This window comes from Anabrus simplex, chromosome 5, assembly GCF_040414725.1.
Source record: "Anabrus simplex isolate iqAnaSimp1 chromosome 5, ASM4041472v1, whole genome shotgun sequence".
Classification (NCBI taxonomy): domain Eukaryota; kingdom Metazoa; phylum Arthropoda; class Insecta; order Orthoptera; family Tettigoniidae; genus Anabrus; species Anabrus simplex.
In genome coordinates, this window is record NC_090269.1 from 243,045,175 (window position 1) to 243,070,432 (window position 25,258).

Genomic DNA, 25,258 nt, shown 5'->3' on the forward strand with positions numbered 1-25,258 from the left:
GAGAGGGTCCCGGGTTCGATTCCCGGCCGGGTCGGGAAATTTAACCTTAATTGGTTAATTCCAATGGCACGGGGTCTGGGTGTATGTGTTGTCTTCAACATCATTTCATCCTCATCACGACGCGCAGGTCGCCTACTGGTGTCAAATAGAAAGACCTGCACCTGGCGAGCCGAACCCGTCCTGGGATATCCCGGCACTAAAAGCCATACGACATTTAATTTTACTGGTAAGACTCCATTAGAGAATTGTTCCACTGTATTCGACACTCACCAGAACTACTTGACTCAAGTACAGGAAAAGATCCAAAAGAAAGCAGCACTATTTGTTCTGGATGATTTCTGACAAAAGATTGGTATTACGAAAGTGTTACAAACTTTGAGCTGGGAAGAACTGGGAGTAAAGAGACGAGTGCGAATAAGCTTCAGTGGAGTTTTGAAAAGTAAGAAAGATTAAAATATGATAAAGCTGAAATTCAATAGGAAAAATTGGAGCAAACGTTCGTTTTTAGGACGAAGAATAATGGATTGAAATATTTTACCAAGGACTTTGATTGGTAAATTTCCATCTTCTTTGAAATAATTAAATAAAATACCAGATTGACAATTCATAGGTTATCTGCCGCCTGGACGACACTCCAAAATGCATATAATCGGTGAATAACGTATTTCAGCCTGTTAAAATAGGATTTTACATACAAAATGTGTTTCAACCAAATCAAATTACTGCTGTAGTATTACAATAAAATTAGTATTAAGGATTATTTTATACAGTGACAAGTACAATGTAAGTTAATTTCGTTAAAAACCGCTTTTATTAATTAAATTATATTTAATTATTTAATTATACTGAATTCATCGGCCTCGCTGCTCTGTGGTAGGTGATATATTAATGTAATTTATTTCCCCTCTTCTTCTGCCGCTTTTCTCAATTCAGTACGACGAATTGTGACATATGTTCGTTTATAGGAAGGGGAGTTAGGGATTGGAATAACATACCAAGGGAGATGTCCAATAAATATCCAATTTCTTTGAAATCATTTAAGAAAAGTCTAGGATAATAACAGATAGGGAATCTGCCACCTGGGCGACTGTCTTAAATGCAGATCAGTATTGGCTGATTGATTTTCTACCCTGGTAAGGTCGCAGGTGCGCATTTTGTCACAGCATGTGGACTCAGCCCTGTTTTACGGCCGGATACCCTTCCTGACGCCAGCCCTATGTAGAGAAATCTATGCACTAAGGCGTCTTCCTGTGCTGGTTGATTGTGTGGTGTGAAGGGTTATGTATATATACAGAAGAGTGTATTGATACAAACATAAATACCTAATCCTCAAGATCAGATAGGTTAATATTCCCGAACGGGCTGGGAACACTGACAGTTCAGCCAAGGGGCCGAACCAATGTTAATAGTACAATCATCATCATCATCACCATCATCATCATCATCATCATAATAATAATAAGTGATGAACCGAGCTCGATAGCTGCAGTCGTTTAAGTGCGGCCAGTATCCAGTAATCGGGAGATAGTGGGTTCGAGCCCCACTGTCGGCAGCCCTGAAGAGGGTTTTCCGTGGTTTCCCATTTTCACACCAGGCAAATGCCGGGGCTGTACCTTAATTAAGGCCACGGCCGCTTCCTTCCACTTCATAGACCTATACATGTATGTGTCGGTGCGACGTAAAGCAAAATAGCAAAAAAAAGTGATGACAAGAGTACAAGAAAAAAGTAATTGGCTGAATTACAGTCACTTGAGAAATATTTTTTTCTAAATTACAATTACAAATTACTTTTCCAACAAGTGACCAGTAAAATTATGATTAAAAAATTACATTTCTTTCGGGCCGATGACCTTCGATGCTAGGCACCTTAAAACAACAAGCAAGCAAGTTTTCTTTCTTTCTTTCTTTCTTTCTTTCTTTCTTTCTTAAGCCGTTTACCCTCCAGGTTAGAATTTTCCCTCGGATTCAGTGAGGCATCTCACCTCTACCGCCTCAAGGGCGATGTCCTGGAGAGTGAGACTTCGCGTCCGGGCGCATACAACTGGAAGGAGGACCAGCACCTCGCCCAGGCAGCCTCACCTGCTATGCTGAATAGTGGCGCTGTGTGGGGATGGAAAAAACGGAAGGGATAGACAAGGAAGAGAGAAGGAAGCGGCCGTAGCCTGAAGTTAGGTACCGTGCCTGGGGGAGAAGTGGGTAACCAAGGAAAACCACTTCGAGGATGGCTGAGGTGGGAATCGATACCCCATTTACTCAGTTGACCTCCTGTGGCTGTGTGGCCCCGTTACAGCACTCGTACCACTTTCCAAATTTCGAGGTAAAGTCGGGAATCGAACCCGGGCCTCTGGGGTTGGCAGCTAATCACACTGACCACTATACCACAGAGGCGGACTACAGTCATTTTACAGAACGCAAATCATTAACATTGTTTTTCGCAAGCGGCTGTTACAATACCAAAGTTCGCGAGGAAGAAATATTATTAATGTCATGCAATCCTTTTTTCTTAACAATTGGCTTTACGTCGCACCGACACAGAGAGGTCTGGCGACGATGGGATAGGAAATGCCTAGGAGTGGGCAGGAAGTGGCCGTGGCCTTAATTAAGGTACAGCCACAGCGTTTGCCTGGTGTGAAAATAGGAAACCACGGAAAACCATCTTCAGGACTGCCGACAGTGGGGTTCGAACGCACTATCTCCCAGTTGCAAGCGCACAGCTGTGCGGCCCTAACCGCACGGTCAACTCTCCCGGTATGTAGTTCTTTTCAGCATAGAGATATTAAGTAGCTATCATCACTATGTGAGACTAAACATGGTAGCTTGATACTTGAGGGTGAAAGACAATTTCGAAGCGGCCGTAGCCGCTTGGCTGCTTGGCTGAATGGTCTACGTAGTCTTCTTCGGTTCAGATGGCCTCGGGTTCGATTCCCGTCAAGACTGGAGACTTTAAACCTTAAATGATAAATTTCCTTGGCTCAGGTAGCGGGTAATGCCCGCAACATCCTGCAGTTCACACAATACTATCCTCCACTACAACAACACGCAGCACCGAGCTCGATAGCTGTAGTCGCTTAAGTGCGGCCAGTATCCAGTAAACGGGAGATAGTGGGTTCGAGCCCCACTGTTTCCGTGGTTTCCGATTTTCACACCAGGCAAATGCCAGGGCTGTACCTTAATTAAGGCCACGGCCGCTTCCTTCCACCTCCTAGGCCTTTCCTTTCCCATCGTTGCCATAAGACGTAAAACAAAATAGCAAAAAAAAAAAAACACACGCAGTCTCTTATAGCCTACACGGCAGATGCCACCCAGCCTCTTCGGAGCATCTGCCTTATAAGGTCTGCACCAAGGTAGCAACAGCTACATGACATTATTATTGTCATTTTTTTTAAATTTTACATGACTTGAAGCGTTTGAAATACTTTTCATATACTTTGCACACAAAATAATTGCTTCTTAAAATACTCGTCGGTAAGCCTCGAACTTTTTGGAGGAGAATAAATCTTCACAATTACTGAAAAGACGCCCTATAGGGGCACTTGGAAAAATATCTGTGTTTAATTTTAAGAACATCGTTGAGGTAAGTATGATGTATTTGGAAGTACTGGAGGGGTAAGAAAGTACCTCATCCAGAGCTGGTGATGGTACTGGTTCTGCTGTAGTAGAACTGAAAATGTTACCTTCATCATCATCATCATCATCATCATCATCATCATAATTCCCGGTCCCCGACCCCACCTCTCCTTCCGTGCGATGTCTATCACTTACTATACAGTAACGATTATTAGAATGTAACGATTACAACTTTATTTCAAGAAGTAAAAATGAAATGAAATTGAATGGCGTATGTCTTTTAGTGCTGGGAGTGTCCTAGGACATGTTCGGCTCGCCGGATGCAGGTCTTTTTGATTTGACGCCCATAGGCGATCAGCGCGTCATGATGAGGATGAAATGATAATGAAGTCCACACATAAATACCCAACCGCCGTGCCAGCGAAATTAACCAAGGATGGTTAAAATTCCCGTCCCCACCGGGGACCCCTGTGACCAAAGGTCTGCACACTAGCCATTTAGTCTTGGATCCGGACTATTTCAATAAGTAATTTACAAGTAGAAATTATTTTTGTAAAAAGTAATGATTACAAATAACAATTACTAAGAGTGTAATCGTTACAAGTAATGCGATTATATTTACTCAATTACTTCCCAACTCTGATCATCATCATCAGCCAATTCTATCTTTATATGATTTGGCCTCTGGAAGTCTGTGAATCCTTTCCAGCCACTACGGTCTTGGCCAATTATCTGCCAGTAAACTCCAGCAGATCTCCGTGATTCCCTTCTCGTCGGTCCGCTGGTCTTCCTCTTGGCCAGTGGTATTTCCTAGAGCTCCATTGAAGTACAATTTTTGTGCAACGACAGTCTCTTCTATGAGCCACATCCACAGTCTGCTGTCATTCCAGTGTTGCCACCCTTTGAATGATACTAGTAACCTTAATCATTGAGCGTATGTAACCTGTTCACTCTTTGTGCCTCTTCTCGAGAAACACAGCATCGATCTTTCCATGCCTCTTTGAACTGTTTGTACAACGTTATTTATAATACTCCAATGATGATTGCTATTTTAATACTAACCACTTACTTTCTCTAAATTGTATGTTGTGAAACTTCGCACAACCACGTTCTTTGAAACCCTACGAAAAAGGTTGTTTTATGGCATTTATGGCAATTTACTGTATTTCACTTCTATCACCATTTTTGTTTTATATGATGGCTGAGCTTTGCCTCTTTATGGGCTTAAGTAAAAAACACCAAAAGTCATCATCTTATCTAATAAAACTTGCCACTCAATTCCTGCATGAAAATATAAAAGAATGCTTACTAAATAAATAGGTACTGTAGGCAGTACAAAGTACCTAACAAATGTTCATATTTTATGCACTGTGTGAAGATGATTAACTAGTTAGTCCTGTAGAAGAAAGAATACACTTGTTTCTAGAATGGACCCTTTATATTGGTGTGAATGTAGCATATAGGTCTTTTTCCTGTGCAAGTCTTATCTGTTTTACGTGGCTGGCATACTTGTAGCAAGCAGAGCAATATCGACCTTAAGGGCTATCAGTGTTAAATCAGCTGCATACCTTCAGGAATTATAAATGGCTGGTGGACCACTCGTTATATTGTAGCTAGTGTTCTAAAAAGTAGGAAATACGAAATATTAAATGATGAACTCATTAAAGGAAATACATCTCTTAATCAAATTTACAATTTACCTGTAACAACAGCCATTCTATCGCAACAGTGACTTGAAATAACTTGGCCAAGATAAAAAGTACTTAAAGCTGTATTTAATCTGAACAAAAGCCTAGAAGGAATCATATGAATGAAAAATGAGGATAGTATAATAAATCGGCTAGGAAACCATTAGCTTCTTACTTAACTTACCTTTCTAGAAATATGTAATACTATGTCGATGTATCATTCATATATTTATCACTTTAAGTTTATTGAAATTGATCCAGATCCTCTACCAGGACTGAAGAGGATGTGAAACTTGCCGTTGATGGACTTATTATGCACATGAATTTTTCCTGAATATTGCCATTATTACAGCTCGTACGGTAAAAATCTATTCATTATAGAAGACTGGAAATAGGATCCTCCATAATTTCTTATGTAGGCCTACACATTTTGGACAGAACTAATACTTCCTAAGATGATCAAAACGTCTTGAAATATATAATAATTGTGAATAACTCTGCTGTTATTTATTCGTACGGTAAAGGCACGTGAAACATAAAATACCGTATGTGATATTTCTAATTGTAGGAACCTGTGTACTGTATTGTAAACAGTTTATATTAACAGAGAAATGTGACATGTCCTGTGTATCCCAGTTCGGACCTGGCTATACCTAAACTTAAGGAGGTTGTGGGGGTTACTGTTTGAGATGTTGGAACAAAAATGGCCACACAAACGAAAATGAGATTTTTGCACTAGCGTACACGCGAAAAATTTTGTTCGGCTCCATGGCTGAATGGTCAGCGTAGTGGCCTTCTGTTCAAAGGGCCCTAGGTTTAATTTCCGGCCGGGCCGGGGAATGTAACTGCGTCCGGTAAATTCTCCTGGCTCGGTGATTGGGTGTTTGTGTTCGTCACAATACAAATCTTCGTCTAAACACAGCACATCACACCACAAATAACAAGTAATACATATGGCTGACGTCAGAAAATCAAAACAAAGTGCCGACTCCAGGAAATTGGAAAAAGGCCTGGAAGATGATGATGCTTGTTGTTTTAAGGGGCCTAACAGCGAAGGTCATCGGCCCCCGGCGTGGAAGAAGAATCTCCTAACTTTGGTGTACGTCTAGCTACCGTTTTTCTCGCTTGTGTGGGCATTATTAAAATACTGTATTCTGCAGAAACATTTAAATCACACATGCGCAATCACTTTTAACCTCGTTAACTTCAAGCTTTACACAAACGTGGAGCTATATGTTACTCAAATTTATTAGCATCCATTGTTAAAATAGTCGAAAATTTTCCGAAATACTTTCAGTTAACGAATGAGAAGATTAGTTGTTTTAAGATGCGAAACCACTTACCCTAACACAAATGTTGTAAAAATGTAAGCACAGCGGGCGAATTGCTCGTGCGGTTAGGGGCGCGAAGCTATGAGCTTGCATCCGGGAGACAGTGGGTTCGAACTTCACTGTCGGCAGACCTGAAGATGGTTTACCGTGGTTTCCCATTTTCACACTAGGGAAATGCTAGGGCTGTACATTAATTAAGGCCACGACTGTATCCTCCCCACTCCTAGGCCTTTCCTATCCCATCGTCGCTTTAAGATATATCTGTGTCGGTGCGACGTAGAACAAACTGTATAAAAACAATATAGGATTTCAATTAATTCACAACAATAATACTACAAATGACTCTTTTGACCTTCCCAAACTAAGCACCCAAGTTTCATACCAGAAACAAAATAATAATACCCCTGGATCATTTTAAATTCGAAATTAATTGCTTTATTTAAACCAAAGTTTGAAATTTCTTAATCTAGTCTAACAAACATCGATGGTAGTGTGGAAGATAAGAAGGAAAGGTGTAAAATTATCAACAAAGATTATTTAGTTCAGCACTGTATATTTTTTCTCTCTTTCTTCAAATTATAGACTCTTCAACATATTATAATATTTAACACATTACAGCCATTTAATTGTTTAGTTTTGTTGAGAAAACATCAACGTTCACAGCTAATGCTCAGAGTAAAAGAGAGGAAGAGAAAGAGAGGAAAATGTACAAATAAATATGATTTTGAGTGAATTTTTATGCTATGTATACAATGTTCTTTTTTTTATAATATTCTGCAAATATCACATTTATATAAGAGCATCATGATACCCCACCGACCAAGGAACTGCGCTGTGATGTCCAAGTTTGACACAGTTTGACAAAAGTAATTCTTTAAAAAAAGAATATGATTTAAATTCCTGCACAACAATTGAATGGGGGTATCGAACAACAACAGCAGTCTGAAGGAATTCAACAAGATAATCCATTTATATATATCTATATACAATATAGTTTTATTTCTGCTTTATTTACAATTTTACGGGTTTTTTAAACTTTTATTTGGCTATTGTGGCTTTTAGGCCTAAAATTTGTACACTTCATTTTTCCAGTGGTTTTATTCCACTTATTAACAACATTTTAAATATATATATCTCATACGAAAAAGGCGTCCTCAGCTTCATAGTTCTTTTCTTTCTTCTACAATATACTTTCTCTGAGAATAACTTCCGTAGGTTTAGCATCCCTCCAAGATAAGAACAGCGGGTACAGTTAGAAGACTGGATGGACCAAAACGTCGGCAACACCTTAGTTTACAACAAATTAGAAACATCAACAAAGGAGAGATGCTAAAGCTAAAGATACTGTATATAAGGCAAATTCCCGGCACTGGGGTTTCAACATTTTGATCCTGACAGCCTCCACAAACAATTTTTCCTATGTCTTTGTGATCCTGTGTGTGCGTGTATGACCGTATCTAATGTAAAATTACTGGTTAATTCTTTTACATTTTAGTGTTCTAATTCTCTCAAATTTTGAGTGTCAAAAAACAAAATATATAATATATAGTTATTTTTTAAATAACTATTTCTCTATAGCCAACATTTTGTAAAAAAAATACTAATCTCGATTTTAAAAAACTACTTATACGGAATGTTGAACTTAACTCTGGTTATTTGGCAACACGTAAAAGTTTGTAACAATTGTAAATATATTTATATATGCAGCACTGTATCTTATTCAATTAATTAAAGCCATTTTGTTATTCTTTCTCTTCTATGTTAAAGCCTTTTACCGGCTAGCATCTTTAAAAACAACGTAAAGCACGGATTGATTACATCGTTACATACACACAGCTTTGTAAGACTCAGCTAAACTGAAACTTATTACAAAAATAGGATTTTTTGTGCTGTGCCGTGCAAGAGAGACCATATTTTTAAACAAGTGAGTCATTTTGTCTCTTTTTACAAAAAGAGCAGCAACAAACACACATACAACATTAACTTATACATTTCCTCTTCAAATTGACAACAAGAAACGAACAAGCAACCGACAGGAAAGAGACATTACAATTTCCACTTCGTTCTCCGAGCTCAGGCTACAACAGTTCTTTAAATATTTTTACATAAAAGAATATTTTCGCTATGTTGAGAAAATCACAGTCAACGCAGTTACGAATACGAAAAGAGAACACATTTCCACATAACAGTTTTTGAGAGATGAAGGGGGATGGTTTACAAGGATGTGGTAACAACAGGCAACGTGAGGGTGTCATCCCCCTGTTGATGCTGTTGCTGCAAGCCACTCGCGCCAGCACTTTGGTGGTGCGGGTGGTGATGGTGGTGGTGCAGGTGGTGGTGCATATGCGTCGTCCCACCTCCACTTCCTGTACCACTCGATGACGTTGCAGCGACCAACTTGCTATCTTTCTTCATGCGCTGTTTCAAATGCACTTTGGCATGTCGCTTTTTCTCGTCACTCCGCGCGAACTTGCGGCCACAAACGTCGCAAGAAAATGGTTTTTCTCCCGTATGAGTCCGAATGTGGGTAGTAAGATGGTCCGAACGCGAAAAGGACCGCATACAGATCCGACACTGGAACGGTTTCTGTCCTGTATGGATACGAATGTGCCGCGTTAGTTCATCCGACCTCGAAAATCGCCGATCACAATTTTCAACTGGACACGCGTAAGGTCGCTCATGCACAGGCGTTTTACTCGGCCGGTTAGGATATTTTCGCGGCTTCACTGGCACCAGTTTGAGAGGTACGGGGGACTGTTGATACACTTGCGACAGTATTTCGTGTCCTTTACTTGTGGACGGGTTATATTCGGCTAGCTGAACATTGAAGTTCTGGTTATTCGAGGATCCCTGTTGCTGCTGCTGTCCTTGCTGAACCTCTGTCCCTGCACTACCCCCTCCCCCTCCTCCACCAGGATTACCACCACCGCCACTAAACGGTTCCTGTTTCGGCACAAGTCCTGAGGGTCCCGCTGACCCTCCATACTCGGGAACAACCCCCGTATCCAACCACTGGTACTTAGCGGTTGGAGCCACTAGAGGGCCCTGACGGTACACAAGATCCTGTTGCTGTTGCGTAACGTCGAGGGTTGTTACACCTCCACTACAGCTGGGGTACGTAGGAGGTTGCTTCAACGCCAAGTTGTCGATGCTGATGCCTAACAGTTCTGTCTGTTGCTGCTGTTGTTGACGATCGTCGTAGTGGCCGGTGACGGGACTAGCACTGGAGGTAGGGTATGACCCTTGTGGCTGCTGGAGCCCAAAGAAAGGTTGTAGAAGTGGTTTGTCGGGGCTGGGTAGCATCCACTGTGTGGCAGCGGACGGTGACTGCGACGCCGACGTGACGAGGCCAGTGGAGGGACCCATGGAGACGGGTGTGCCAGACGTGGCGAAGATGCCTCGGTAGCTGATTTTACCAGCGCCCGCCGAAGAGGTACCCGTGTGCTGCGGGCCTGGGTACATGCCGATACTGCTCGTGTTGCTGGAGTCGTCGTTATCGCCTGGGCTGCTGCAAATACTTGTCTCGTGCTTCGGACACGCCAGGGACTCGCCACCTTCCGCCTCGGCCGCAACGGGGCTGTGACAAGAAGGGCTGGCCGCCAACTCCTCAGGTTCCAAGGAACCTGCAATACCAAGAAACAAAAAAGTAAACAACCTGAAGAACAAAGCCATTCAATGTTATAAGCATTTGTGTACAGTGGATCATACCAAAAAAAGAGCGCATGGTATTATATACACTAAGTTCCTGGCAGGTAGGCTACACTTTTCTCATAAACAATTGAACCTAAGTGGTAGATATCCACATAGTTTGTATCTACATGGACACATGTTGATAAATAATAAAATTCTGATAAAATATTAAATGCGGGGAACATGAGCTCATTTTTTGGACCGATAATACAAATACAGTCACTGAAAAGTTTATATTAAATTGGTCTGGTACGTAGCTGAGTAAGGCATTTGGATGAATACCTGCTAAAATAGTAATCTGATTTTTGAAAGTGCTTACAGATAAATGAGAAACGCCAGTGTCAGTAGTATTACTGGAACAAGACTACAAAACAGATTTCTATCACAACGAGTCTCTTAAAACGGAAAGTATTTCATAAACATTTTGAACACGTATTCATTTATTCCATCCATCGTTCACTCAACGCTAAGGCCACCTATGGATCACTTTTATACCATTTAGCTGCCATTTTATCCCAGATTCACGCCCTTTTACACAAACCCGTGCCAAAATTCCTAAAGTTTTTAACTCATCCTTCCTGTATTTATCCCTCATCGATATTCACTTCTTCTAAGCCAAAGTCATCTCTGGACAGGCAAATGTAAGGCCCTATGAGGAACTGAAAGTGAATAAATCCACTTTTCGTCACCTCGGCACGAAGTGGAAGAGCATGGTTAACCCTGCGCCTAGCCACGTTTTTCCCCGGGAATTAACCTGGTACTCCGTGCTGGTGATGGTTGAATAACTCCAGCGCTAAATGCTACCCCAGAAAGGGAAGTCTCGTTTCTAGATTATTATTATTATTATTATTATTATTATTATTATTATTATTATTATTATTATTATTATTATTATTATTATTATTATTATTCGTAAATAATTCCGTAATTTGTAATACACTATTTACCTCTGCACTTCATTAACATCATGGGATTCAAAATTATTATCCTCGACAACATGAGATCATAGTTAATTATTATGCAATATTATTGTAATATAACCTATATCTTGCATTTGACGCAGCCTGTATATGCGTTAGTTTGTTTATTTTTCTTGGTTAGTTACTCTTTTTTTGTAGACTTCGACTCAAGCTCTGATGTAGACTACACTAATTATTATTATGTTCAATGCATACATTGGAATGATGTCTATAATTGTACCTTACCCTAAGAAAGTGAATCATCAGTGATCAACAAATTCTTTGCCATTTAGGTATACAGCCGAAACAACATTAAAAAAGAAGGAACTTAGAATCTTAGAAGGAAGTGTTCAACTACGAATTTGGAAAAAGCTAGCAGTGAGAGCCCACGCCTGCCCATCCTGACGTCCCGTTAGAGCTGACCACGTCATCCCAGCTGCCACCCTACACGGAGGGAACCAGTTCGAGATCTCTTGGAGCAGTAAATCGCCTGCATTTCTTTCTACTCCACTTTTTTTAAGGTGTGTAGCTGAGAACTTGAAACCTCAGGCCATTACCTTATAGATACCTTCCTCTCTGTACAGTGACACCTTCGGCTATTCTTAGCCTCGCTCCACAAATAGAATCCATTACTCTCTATATATAACAATTAATTAGGATAAATTTTAAGGGTACTTAGTTACATCCTTTCTTGAATTCAGGAAATGAGAGTCATTTTGAAGCTATTCAAATAAGTAATTGTGGACAATTGCGTGGAAACCCTGTTTACATAAGCAGGGACAATCATTGATGCACAGTAACAAGTAGTCCGTAGAAAACAAACGCTGGTAAATACTCGTTTGTAAATCGTGGAACTGACAATTGGAATGGTTTACCTACATAAGTCTTAACCTACACACGTCTTAAGAGACTTTTCCTAAATTATAAAGAATAATTCAAAGAATGGCTTCGGTATCCTGTAAATCGCGGGTAAATATATATGTGACGGTGCTGTACTTACAAAGTTAAACTTGTAGTATGTCAGTCTACCTCTGTGTAGGAGTACTGAAGTTTCCCTGTAAATTTCTAGTCGATCATGTTGTATTTTTTACATTACACTGCTCGTAATGGAATATTTTAAGTTATATTTTAGAAATATTGAGTGTATTCCTGAGAAACTAAGTTGTAATAATATTATGGTATATGCAAGGAGACATGTTAAGTTATCTCCTGTAAATTTCGCATTAAATTCTTCTAATTAATATATTGCACTATTCGTAAGTAATGTTTATTTTTTCATCCTTGTTTTAATGTATATTTCTGTTTTATTCTTCTCCTTTCTTATCATACAACTTATTTTCATGTGATATCATTTGTTGTTATGTAATTCATCTTTTCGTCTGCCTACTGACGTACTGGCCTTCGGTTCAGAGGGCTCTGGGTTCGATCCCCGGCCTGGCTGAAAATTTTAACTGGGTTGGGTTAATTCCTCAACCTCGGAGACCGGATGTTTGTGTCTTCTTCATCTTTACGTTACCAATCACCGCAGGGACACGCAACATACATTACTTCTCTCCATATACGGCTGACGCCAAGAAGAGCGCCCGCCTGTAAAACTGCACCATATTCACAAGTGATGGCCCTAATTGGCAAAAGGACAGGAACAATTTACACAACTAATGTTTTTAATGTAATTTCAGTGCTATACTACTGTAAGCAGACATTACAACCGGGATATCTCCCAACTGCAATGTGTTTGTTAAGAAGAAGAAGAAGAAGAGGGACCTGTAAGCTTTTGACTACATGACCTAAGTAGAGTAGAGTAACGGAAACTTGTGTCCTTTCGTGAGCTTCTTTTCAGGCACAACCCCAATGAAGATAATCTGCATGTAATATTTTAACAACATACCAGCCGCGTCCTGTCATTCTTAAATCTCTGGTAGTACCGGGAATCGAACCCGGCCCTCTGAGAACGGAAGCTAATAAGTGCTAAACGTTACACTACGGAGGTAGATATGGCCGAAGTTAAAATCCGGTACATTTTAAGAAAAAGACCCGAAAGATCTGAAACTATCAAAGGCTGTAACAAATGTTTACTAATGAAGTGAAAATGTTCAGATATCCTTGTAGAAAAGAGAAGAAAAAAACCTACAACCTATTGTCCAGTCACTGACCGGGTTAGGGATGGAATGAATGAAGCCCCTATCTTGCGGCGAGGATAAGAATTGTGCCGGCTGCTGATACGTGTCGCACTCTTCTGGGCCTATGATTAATGACTGACAGATGAAATTAAATGGTAATGGAGAGTGTTGCTGGAATGAAAGACGACAGGGAAAACCGGAGTACCCGGAGGAAAACCTGTCCCTCTTCCCATTTGTCCAGCACAAAACTCACATGGAGTGACCGGAATTTGAACCACGGAACCCAGCGGCGAGAGGCCGATGCGCTGCCGCCTGAGCCACAGAGGCATCCCTCATATCCTTGTAGATATTCTAAATTAAAACATATTACACAGCCATTCAGATCCACTGTACCTTAAAACATCAGATTTTCAATTTAAATACCACAATTCAATCTTCAGGAGTGGAAAGGAATTACTTCAAATTACTCGGGGTTTTTTTCCTTTTAGCAAACTACAAAATATTTTGCTTCCATTGTTAATAACTTGCCCTTCATGTGCTCAACAGTTGTGTTACGATGAAACTTTATTATAATCATATTTTATGGCATGACAAGTTCCTCATAAGGCACTTTTCTGCCTTCTTTAATGCAGTCTTAAATGCATTTGCCTCGTACTTTCCTTCTTTCAATACAGACTTCCAAGAACCAGACTATTCACCCACTTCCTTGTTTTAGAGAGATAATATTTGTACATCCAGGTAAGTCATGGGTCGCTCCTTCTCCCATGAGACGGCAAAGTTGTAACACTAATTATTGATACGAAACACTGTTTAGAAAAAGTGTATAGAATAAGGAGGCAGAAGAAAATTACTGGTTATGGTAGTTGAATTGAGGAAGCCCGGTAATTATTTTTCGTAAACTTAATACACGTACTACGTACATACATACATACAAAATTGTCATTATAGACTGTCACGTCTTTCAGCGCTCTGTCTTAGCCTCCGGATTTCGGTGCACAATCCTCCGTTTGCCTTGTAACCTCGTTTAGTTCCACACCACTTATATTAAGATAATTAAAATCTGAATCTTACCACTATCACATAGTTTCACTTTGCTTTTCTTACCCGCCGTACCGAGCCTGTTATTCTCCTACGTAACTTATCCTCCTCCATTCGCCTCACATGACCACAGTCATACGCATATTTTTATCATTTAAGTTCATTCCTAACTTAGCCTTTATCTCATCATTTCGAGTACCCTCTTGCCATATTCCCACCTGTTTGTATCACCAACCATTTTTTACTTCTTAAATGTTTGGTACTTCCAAGTTACGAATAACATATCATGAGTCTTCCCCCTTTCACTTCTGTATAACAAGTCACTTTGAAAATAGGCCGATGTAGAAGAAATATCTTCCGACAGCTGACTTTTTTCTTTCAGAATACGGTTGTTCATAGCTGCGAGCTCGTTGTGCTAGCCTTGAAACACCTTCATTCGATTTCTTTTCCTATACCACCGTCTTGAAAGAATACACATCCTAAATACTTGATGTGATCCACAGCTTCCAGTTTCTTATCACCTACCTGACATTCAGTCCTCTTGGATTTGTTCCAATTAACATTACATCAGTCTTGAAACAACTAATTTTCACATGAAATTCGGTTTACTTATTTTCAAGACCCAAATTAAATCAAAATAAACGACCGTAAGAATTGAAATAGATATACTCGTAATTTAATTTGTAACAAAGCCTATAGTCCTGATAGTTTATAACGACAGGACTTTTCTCTTCCCTTACATGATGTTACATCCACCATGTATCGCACCTTCAACGATAGTTTATTACATCCTGATGTTTGTCCCTTTGTGATTCGTGTGTTCTACAATAAGTGTGATTCGTGTGTTTCATAACGAGTATTTTGTTGCTTGATGTTTTGACCAATGAGATTTGTAATTTCTTGTCGGGTAGAGCCATCTTTAGCAACAAAATCACCCAAATAACTTAGCGAGACACACTCGCTGTCTATGAGTGATAGTGTCTACTTCACCTCAAAGTAAGTCAGAAATCTAGCCATAGTAAAGTCAAAAGTTTGTGCAACAGACAAGCACTTAAGAGACCGTCTAGACCGAAGCTAGTGACTGGTGAGGCCCACTTCAGGGTGGACAAGTTCATAAGCAGATCCTGGATAATGTGCTCAGCAAGTGGTTGTATTTTTATGGTCTAATTGACACAATCTATGCTTAGCATTAAGGCGTTCGGTACGAGGTTTGATACTGAGCGCTTATTGCATAAACATGTTTCATTGATACGAACAGTTCACCTTCTCCTGTCCACTGAAAGTAATTCACATCAGGACGTTACACAACTGAGGAAAAACGTCGACAAACAATAATTATAAATGAGGTAATGTACAGACTATGACTCTACACTTCTGGATGCTTCCGCTGTTGTCAGCGCAGTTAATTAACTAATACAAAAACCTAAAACGAAACCTGGAGTCACTTATTATATTTGTCGAGTGACTGCTGTCCAGCCAGAGAGCTTGCAGATTTTTTAATGTCACGTAAGTGAGCAGTGTCCTAAGCTGGCGGGTGCAAGACCGGCTCAGTCTTACGGTATTTGAAGGTGCTCAAATACCTCAGCTTCGTGTCGGTAGCTTTAGTGGAAAATAAAAGAACTTCTACGGGACAAAATTCGGGAACTTTGTCGTCTCCAAAAATCGCAAAAGTAGTTAGTCGGGTGTAAAACCAATACCATTATTATTATTATTATTATTATTATTATTATTATTATTATTATTATTGAATGTAACGTACTCAGTATGATGACTTCCTCAGCCATATTGCTTAACTTTCCTTACCGGGTCCTTTACCTCTCATATTAGACAGCTCGGCAAAGGATTGAGGCCGATGACCTACGATGTTAGGCCCCTTAAAACAACAAGCATCATCATCATCATCAGCAGCAGCAGCTCCTCAGAGACCTGATCTCTCTTCTAACTCTGGCAAGTAAAACAATCCTCTCCTTCTACGTATAACTGTTCTATTCTCAGTGGCAATTCAGGTATCCCATGAACTGGTGATGTGACAGTATACTAAGGAGAGGAGTTCCCTTTCTCTCTGCCAGATTGTGGCAGTGACCACTATTTGTTACAAATCAATAAATTTTGCTGCGCACACTGTAGCAGGCAGGGCACTGATACCATTATCGATTTCGCGTAGTTCTCTGAACTTGCCATCGCTCTTGAGGGCCAGACGGCAGGCTCAGTAACGCGGAGATCAACTCATTGATAAAGAACAGTCCATCTTTTCCTGTCCATTGAAAGCAATTCTCCGTAATCTTACGCGGGAAGGACTAGGCATGGGATTATCCTGACAAATCGTTAACGAGTCGGTCAGTATTTCTCTTTTACGTACTTCGGTAAGTCCTGTACTGTTACCGTAACGGAAGAACTAGTTGTTGTGCACCCATCGTTGAGGCGACAGCTCTTTGTAATTGCAGCTGCAATGCCACAAATAGCAGCGCAAGGAACAGAACACATCTCAACAAACAAGTCAGTGTTACCTTATTAGAGTTGATAAGTTTTAGGAGCTTAGGACATTCTAAGCAATCTCCTTCCGGTGCAACGATATTAGGGCATTAGAGACTTGGTCTTTCAGTCAAGCTCCTTGGCTGAATGGTCATCGTTGAAGCCTTCAGTTCAGAGGGTCGGGATTTTAATCGCGTATGATTAACTCTTCCAGCTCGGGGACTGGGTGTTTGTGTTTTTTCCAACACTCTCCTCTTAGAATTCAGACAACATACCACACTACCAACCATCACAGAAACACACAATAGTAATCACATCCCTCCACATAGGGTATAGAGCTGGCTAATATGTGTATAATTCGAGATGTAACAAACAAACATGCAAAGATATAAACAATTGAACTAAACCTGCTTTCGATTGTCGCATGCCTGATTCGAAATATAAATGAATTATGAAGCGATAATTTAAAGTCTAGAGTCAAATCCTTTTATTTTATTCTTTATCTTTATCACTGCTGTTATACTGTAGTTAGGTAACTCTTTATTTTTATTTTGTGATTCTCTTATTTCTCGTGTTTTTTAATTATATTTTATACGATTAGAAATGAGCAAATATTGTAATTGGATTAACGCCTGTATATTTGCATACAATAAATAAATAAATAAATAAATAAATAAATAAATAAATAAATAAATAAATAAATAAATAAATAAATAAATAAATAAATAAATTTTTATAATTTTATAAGATAGATATGACAAGACTAACTTTGTCCTGGTAGTAGTATTACGGCTACCATAGTCTGGACTTATCCAGATTAAATATACCTGGCAACTTCTACTGCTCAAACTATCCAAGTCAGGATGTAAGACAGCCAGGAATAAGCCCACACTTTAACTTTTCAAATAAACTTCAACTAAGAACTTAAGAATATATTTTATAGATTTAAGTAACAGGTTCGAGAATTTTTAGATGCAATGAAAGATCACGGGAGTGTCCGGCTCCATGGCTAAATGGTTAGCGTGCTGGCCTTTGGTCACAGGGGTTCCGGGTTCGATTCCCGGCAGGGTCGTGTATTTTAACCATCATTGGTTAATTTCCCTGGCACGGGGCTGGGTGTGTGTGTGTGTTGTCTTCATCATCATTTCATCCTCATCACGACGCGCAGGTCGCCTACAGGAGTCAAATCAAAAGACCTGCATCTGGCGAGCCGAACCCGTCCTGGGATTTCCCGGCACTAAAATCCATACGACATTCCATTTCATTTCATCACTGGAGTGTGGACTTATACAAGGCTCCGAATAATTTCAAATGTAAGTAGGTAAAGGTGCTGCCAGAATTCTTACAATGTACCATTTGACTTGAGAAAGTCAAAACTAAAAGGGAATCTCTCCTTATGAGCTTTGAATGTTGCCGAAGAGACAGATACGGTAACCTTTCGTATTAACGACTGAAGCAGCAAGTGCTGCGGAGACAGTGACGACATTCACTGTGAATTCCCCAGTCTCACCGGCCACTGGAGATTTTAAATAAATAGAGGTGCAGGCTCTCTGGAAATAAGAGAACAAGATTAAGACTAAATGTTTTGAATGTTGCTCGAAGGTGACAGAACGTAATTTATTACTGTCAAGATACTCTCAACCAGTTTTACTTTCAGGTCACACTCTGCTTGCTCAATTTCTACTGCCAGTTGTCACGAGCTATGCCTACCAATTACCTTTGAATATCTATATACAGACGATTTCGTAGGCTGTACTTCGACCTCCATAGTTCTTGATCATAATGTGGGGGGAGTCTGCATTCAATAATTCTACACATTCTTTCACAAGAATAGCAAGTGAGTTGAGAGTCGATTATACGATCTGTAAAGACTGTCCGATTAAAAAATGACTTTTCCGCGCCTGTCTTTATATTGTAGAATAATCAGTGCTATTCAACCGGGAGAATGAAAGCATCTCAAGGTCTGAAATATAGATCTTTTCACTTAATGCGTACATTTATCTACGGAAGACCTGAACACACTGTCCTGATCTAAAGATTAAGACCACATTTGAATACCGCGGAATGTCACCTAGAACCTGTCAGTCAGTCATAGGAAATGACATTTTTCTCTGAACTTTTGCATCTAACTGCCAGATTACATGGAATTTGGACAGGTATTATAGGAGTTATTAATAATCAAATATTAGAACACAATTCCAAAATATCGCCACTTTTTGTTGTTAAAGTTGTTGCAGGTACTGCCACCTACATTCATAAAATGAGGCTAATCATATTTGCAGTATACCCACCAATGTTTAATATGTATGGTTCATTTATAGTTATACAGTAAACACGCTGTTTAAATCATGGCATCCCTGCCTTATTCACAGCTAGGGGCATTCGACTTGCGACTTGTACACTAGATCTGATGTGTCGTCCAAGCAGGCTTGTATTCAAGAAGACCCCTCAGGACTCCTTCACTTCGCCGGCATAAGAAGACCCCTCAGGACTCCTTCACTTCCCCGGCATCACAGTGTGGCTCGCGTTCAATGGACACGAGATCAATGGTCCGGAACGTTGTTCGATGATGAAGTGTGAATTGGTTCACACTCTGATGACACCTCTCTGTGCATATGGAAGGCAAGAGGAGAATGTTACAATGAATTTCCCAGTAGAACACCAACAACAGCCTGGAGGTTCGGCCGCCATACACCACTGGTTCACATTCGAGGAAACATGACGGCCGCAGTGTACGAACACATCTTCCGACCGACAGTAAGTGGTTCTGCACAGTGGTTTACTCTACAGGTCGATAGAGCTCATTCACATCGTGCAGCAACCGTGAATGGATACATGGAGGGACGTGAGATCCGTAGAATGGACTGGCCAACGTCTTTCCCGGACATGAGCTGCATAGATCATGCATGGGCCTTTCTTAAAGGAGCGATTTCCAACAGTCAACGTTCTTAATTAACCATTAATGTCCTAAAATATGCTGCCATCGAGGAGTGGGACCGTTTGCCTCAAGAAATGCTCAATGATTCGGTACTGCCACAGGGTTCGTGGAGGGCCAACACATTATTAATTCATGTGCCTCCATTAAAAACTGTCTTTAATTTGTAATGTTCCAACTGAGAGGAAGTTCCTTAATTTGATTGGTAGAGTCACATACTGAGTGTTTTTTCTTTTCATACTGGGTCCAGAATTACCGAGAAGTGTACATTTCCGTTGTATTTACTATCCTGAGTTTCCTATTAAATAATATGATATCGATTCCACTTTAACACAACATAATCTGGTATATGCTTAACTTTTCCTATGAGTGGATATTGCCGAGTGTGGAATTAGGTGATCCTTTCTCTGAGATTTAGAAAACAAATGCTTTCTTTAATCTTTACACATTTCAAAGCTTAGCTACTTTCCTTCATCTTTTTCGCATTAATCATGACAGCACTGAGTGCACTATCGCAGTCGGATTCTTCGCCAATGGTATTTCTAATTTTACTTTGAAGATTAGCATAATGCAACTCCTTTCTGTTGTCGGTTGTCTATGGTGCACGCCGACAAGGAAGTCGTAAGTGACTGAGACCAAAGATCATCACTCAAGTTCACTCCCTCGGCTGTCTCAATGAGCTTCGTTGTGAAGACAGGTAGGCACATAACTATCGAAACACACTTTCCATTTATTCAAAGACCAGGATTGTAATAGGTGACGAACATTTCAGTTTACAGGGAAGATATCCTATAGAAAGGAATGAGTGAAGAAAAGAAGTGAAGAAGACATGATTTCTGAAATTGTATTACTGCCTATTTCACAGACACGTATCTGATCAGCTGAGGATTTCTGTAAATTCCATGAGAACTATTCGAATTACTGAAGTAAATCTAGAAGACATGCCACGCGGAATATACTTGTGACCAGTATCCAAGACTAGTGATCGAACAGCTGAGGATTTATGTAGTTCACAAGGGAACCATTCCACTGTTGAGATAAAATTACCGAAGTAAAATAACGAAGACATGGTTATGGCCAGTTTTCAAGACCTGTATTTGAGCAGCTTACAATTACTTCGGTTTACAACGGGACCACCTCAGGTTTGGCATGGGAGTGAAAGAATTCTCGGTGACATGTTCCATGAAATAAATCCGCTCCAGAGCGCTCGTTCAGCTAGTTCTTTAAGTAACACACTTTCCCACCGTTGCCATATTTGGTAAATGAATGGAATAATATATCAGAAGTCGGTAAATTAAATGAATGTGTTCCTCCCTGAGGCCCAGCAACTCTGTCACCATCTAAATAGCTGCAGATAAAAAGTGTTATTTTATTACAGCTGCCAAACACATTTTAGGGATATAATGCCTTGGGAGCTGGACAAGTGTGGCATGGCAGAGCCAGGAAACTAAGATGATATTTTAAGAGATTCTAGCAATCAAGAGAACATGCTTAGCAAAGGGCAAGGTGCAAGCGCGCAGGCAGGAGTGCCCGCAATTTAGGCCAGAACGCGCGATGATGTAAGTTAAGTTCGTAGTCACTCTATTATTTAGAAACTGGCAATGCTGGGGCATGGCTACAGCGTGCAAGAGAGCATCATTACATTCCACGTATTTTGAAACAGTAGTCACACTTCACCATAGCATTTGGGAGTTGTATCATTTCGAGTTCCGAATACCAGCGCTGGCAGTGGCTGTGTTCACAGTCATTTTCCCTACAAGATTCTGTTTCAGTATTAATCTCACTCTACGTTATCGAATTTGAATTGAATTCAACTGAATTGATTAGTAACAATTTGCCACTGGATCTAAAGAACCCCTTTGTGTAGTGTCTACGTTGTATACACTATCATAATAAATTATTTCAAAACAAGGTGAAAGAGAAACAAACTAAAATAACAATTTGTTTACTAAAGACAAGAACATATTATTAATCATTAGATATCAAAATACAAACTTTAATTAGTATATTTTGAACTGAGCAAAGGCACGTAAAGTGCATGGAAAATAATATATAAGTGATTAATCTCAAGTATTGCAACGATTGTATTATGTATGCTAGTTGTTTTACGTCGCACCGACACAGACAGGTCTTACGGCGACGATGGGACAGGAAAGGTTAGGAGTGGGAAGGAAGCGGCCGTGGCCTTAGTTAAGGTACAGCCCCAGCATTTGCCTGGTGTGAAAATGGGAAACCACGGAAAACCATTTTCAGGGCTGCCGACAGTGGGGTTCGAACCTACTATCTCCCGAATACTGGATACTGGCCGCACTTAAGCGACTGCAGCTATCGAGCTCGGTATTGCAACGATTACGGAGATTCAAATGAGTTAACTTGTTTGTAATAAAGAACTATGTTGTTTAACGCGAAGGAGAAAGTTTTTTTTTTTTATTACTATTTAGCCGCTAAAGAAATCTATTTTCAAGCAAATGAAACTACTAAGTTTTAAAAAGAAATGCTACCTTATATACAGGTAGATGCTGTCGCGTAGTGAACGCAGTATACACAACCATTCTTGACTAAACAGTGCCAAAGAGAGAGAAAAGAGGTGGGTGACATTTAGTTCCGACAAAACTGGGGTTGCTTTACGTGGCCATGAACCCCGACAATAAAGTGGGGAGTGATTTGAGGATGATACTTCTGTATTTTCCTGCAAAATGATTTGCAGTGGAGATTCAAAGTACACAATATAATGCGTACCCTGCCCTTAACAAATCGAAGATCCTAACTTTGTTCTAAAAGAATACGTCTAAGACTTAATTATCTACTAATTATCTACTAATTATCTACTAAGCAAACTGAAAACCAGGGACATTTCGTAAATTTCGTCTTCTTCTGATGCTGCCTCCTCGCAGAACGTTGGCGTTCATCATGGAATATTTCTTCGCATTTTGTGTTTCCCTTATCATAGTTAGCATGTCCTGGACACCGAACCACTGTCCCTTTCACGTCCACGTTTCCCTTCTCTCTTGCCTCCTATCGTCTGTTTTATCAGGTTGTGTTCTTATTTTGGAAGATAGGCTATTATTATGCGTTTTTTGAGGATTAAGACGTCGCACGATTTCCCGGCACATGGTCTGCACATAGGATCTGCAACATTCCGCGATATGTTCCCATCTCCTTAAAAATACACTGAGGATAACAGCCGTCAGCGGCTAAATTCGAATCTTGGACCCTGAAATTGAAGACTCATGCTCATCGGGGCATGGATGGAAACGAAATCCAAATAGCCTACAGAGAAAGTTTCGGATTTTTTTTACAATTGGCTTTACGTCGCACAGACACAGATAGGTCTTATGGCGAGGATGGGATACGAAAGGGCTCGGAGTGGGAAGGAAGCGCCCGTGGCATTAATTAAGGTTCAGCCCCAGCATTCGCCTGGTATGTAATTGGAAAACCATGGAAAACCATCTTCAGAGCTGCCGACAGTGGGATTCGAACCCACTACCTCCAGAATGCAAGCTCACAGCTACGTGCCCCTAACCGCACGGCCAACTCGCTTGGTAAAGGTTTCGGAATTTGATCGCTTCTCAATCTGTACCTCTAAAATATGAGGTACTGGTACCGAAATACCGAGCGAACCTCTTTCCACTCTCCCAGTCACTTCCTACTTGTCCAAGGTGAAATACTATCCTTCCGAACAGTTAGCTAGCCTATAAAATATCGAGCCAAGCATGTTGATACTCATCCGCTTTCTCTGCAACAAATTTCACATGTGGGAAGTTTTATTTCATATGAAGCGAAAGTACGAACGTCTCTGTTGCAATTCAACTGGACTCTGGCCCACATCTCAGAGGATCAATTCAAATGAGTTTACACAACTGGCAATTCGCAGAACGGAATGATTCAACAACCAGGTGATTTCTTTGTTGTTTTTCCTCTCAGTGACAGGTAAAGACCCATGCTTCTGGCAATTCCCGTGAAAGCCCCGCGGGTGTGAACCTCCAGGCCACAAAGGAGGTCGCTTGGTATTTAACAGTCACAGCTTTTGTCTCACTGGCGCCTAGAACTCTAACGGTCAGTGGTCGACTTCGGTTGTAATTGCCGCAGTTGGTTCACTATACCAACGTGGTTATCAACCTCCAGAAACCTGCGTTTTGTACTTAATAATAATAATAATAATAATAATAATAATAATAATAATAATAATAATAATAATAATAATAATAATTAATATAAGTCTCAGTGGCTCAGGTGGTAGCACGCCGGCCTCTCACCGCTGAGTTCCGTGGTTCAAATCCCGGTCACTCCATCTGAGAAATGTGCTGGACAAAGCGGAGGTGGGACAGGTTTTCTCCGAGTACTCCGGATTTCCCTGTCATCGTTCATTCCAGCAACACTCTCCAATATCATTTCATTTCATCCGTCAATCATTAATCATCGCCCCAGGGAAGTGCGAGAGGCTTCGGCAGACGGCACAATCCTCGCCGCTAGATGGGGGCTTCATTCATTGCATTTCCTGATCCGGTCGTATGACTCGAAACAGGCTGTGGATTTTAATTTTCAATAATAATAATAATAATAATAATAATAATAATAATAATAATAATAATAATAATAATAATAAAAACGTTGACATGATTCTACATCACTCAAATTACTTTGACGGTTTGCGGAGACAGATAGAGGTGCGGGAAATTTGTACCACATGAGTTCTTACATGTGATGGTAAATCTATCGAACACCTACAAATACCACTGGTCTGAGCGAGGACCGAATCCGCCAACTTGGGCTCACTCAGCCCGGCCTTTTAACCCACTTTCGTAACCAATTGTATTACCTGAGCCTGAATACCCCTTACACCAGTCTTTTAAAACGCTGGAATGCAGACAAAGCTGGAAATAAAGCCGCTACAGCATGGAACTTCTCTCGTCAGCAGATAGGGAGATGCGGTTTCTGAGGTAGACCCGAGCATCTCGGTGTGTACAGTGTTGCCCAGGTGGAGAGCAGCGGCCAATCCAATAGTTCACCGTGTGACGCAAGCTGTGGAGCGAGCTGAAGACAACCTTGGACCGCGGCGCGTAGATCCGCATCACGAGCTGTAGCGACCGGATCCGAGCGCGAGCGGTGACATGGGCCGACCTTCTTCTAGTGCCCGAGCATTTCTGAAACTCCACGGGTCACATCCGGTCCGGCACAACGACATCGGCCAATTATCACTCCTATTTAGCTTCTGAAGCAGCACTGACCAACTAACTGAAAGCATTGTAGAGAAGACAGCTATCACTGTGATGCTTCTGGAAGCTTACCCCTAAAAATGCTCCCGCTTAATGCACTATTCATAGGGGTGGTAAATGATCAGAAATGTCACAATTTAATTTGTACATTTAGCATTATGTAGCGTTTACAATTTGTAATTTAGCGATCAAAAAGATAAAATGAAGGTTAATTCTGATAATATTAATGTGAAATTAAAGTC

The 25,258-nt window shown here is 40.5% G+C and overlaps 1 protein-coding gene across 4 annotated transcripts in view; it reads right to left on the bottom strand.

Annotated features, from left to right (window-relative positions):
• Window positions 1-7,125: 7,125 nt before the first annotated feature.
• The window catches only part of LOC136873947 (E3 SUMO-protein ligase EGR2), a 135,762-nt gene continuing 117,629 nt past the window's right edge, over window positions 7,126-25,258 (bottom strand). For all 4 annotated transcript variants that reach the window (XM_067147332.2, XM_067147330.2, XM_067147331.2 and 1 more), the window contains exon 3: window positions 7,126-10,209. In XM_067147332.2, coding sequence (XP_067003433.2) covers window positions 8,801-10,209 — 1,409 coding nt within the window. In that variant the 3' untranslated portion in view covers window positions 7,126-8,800. The remainder of the gene's footprint in view (window positions 10,210-25,258) is intronic.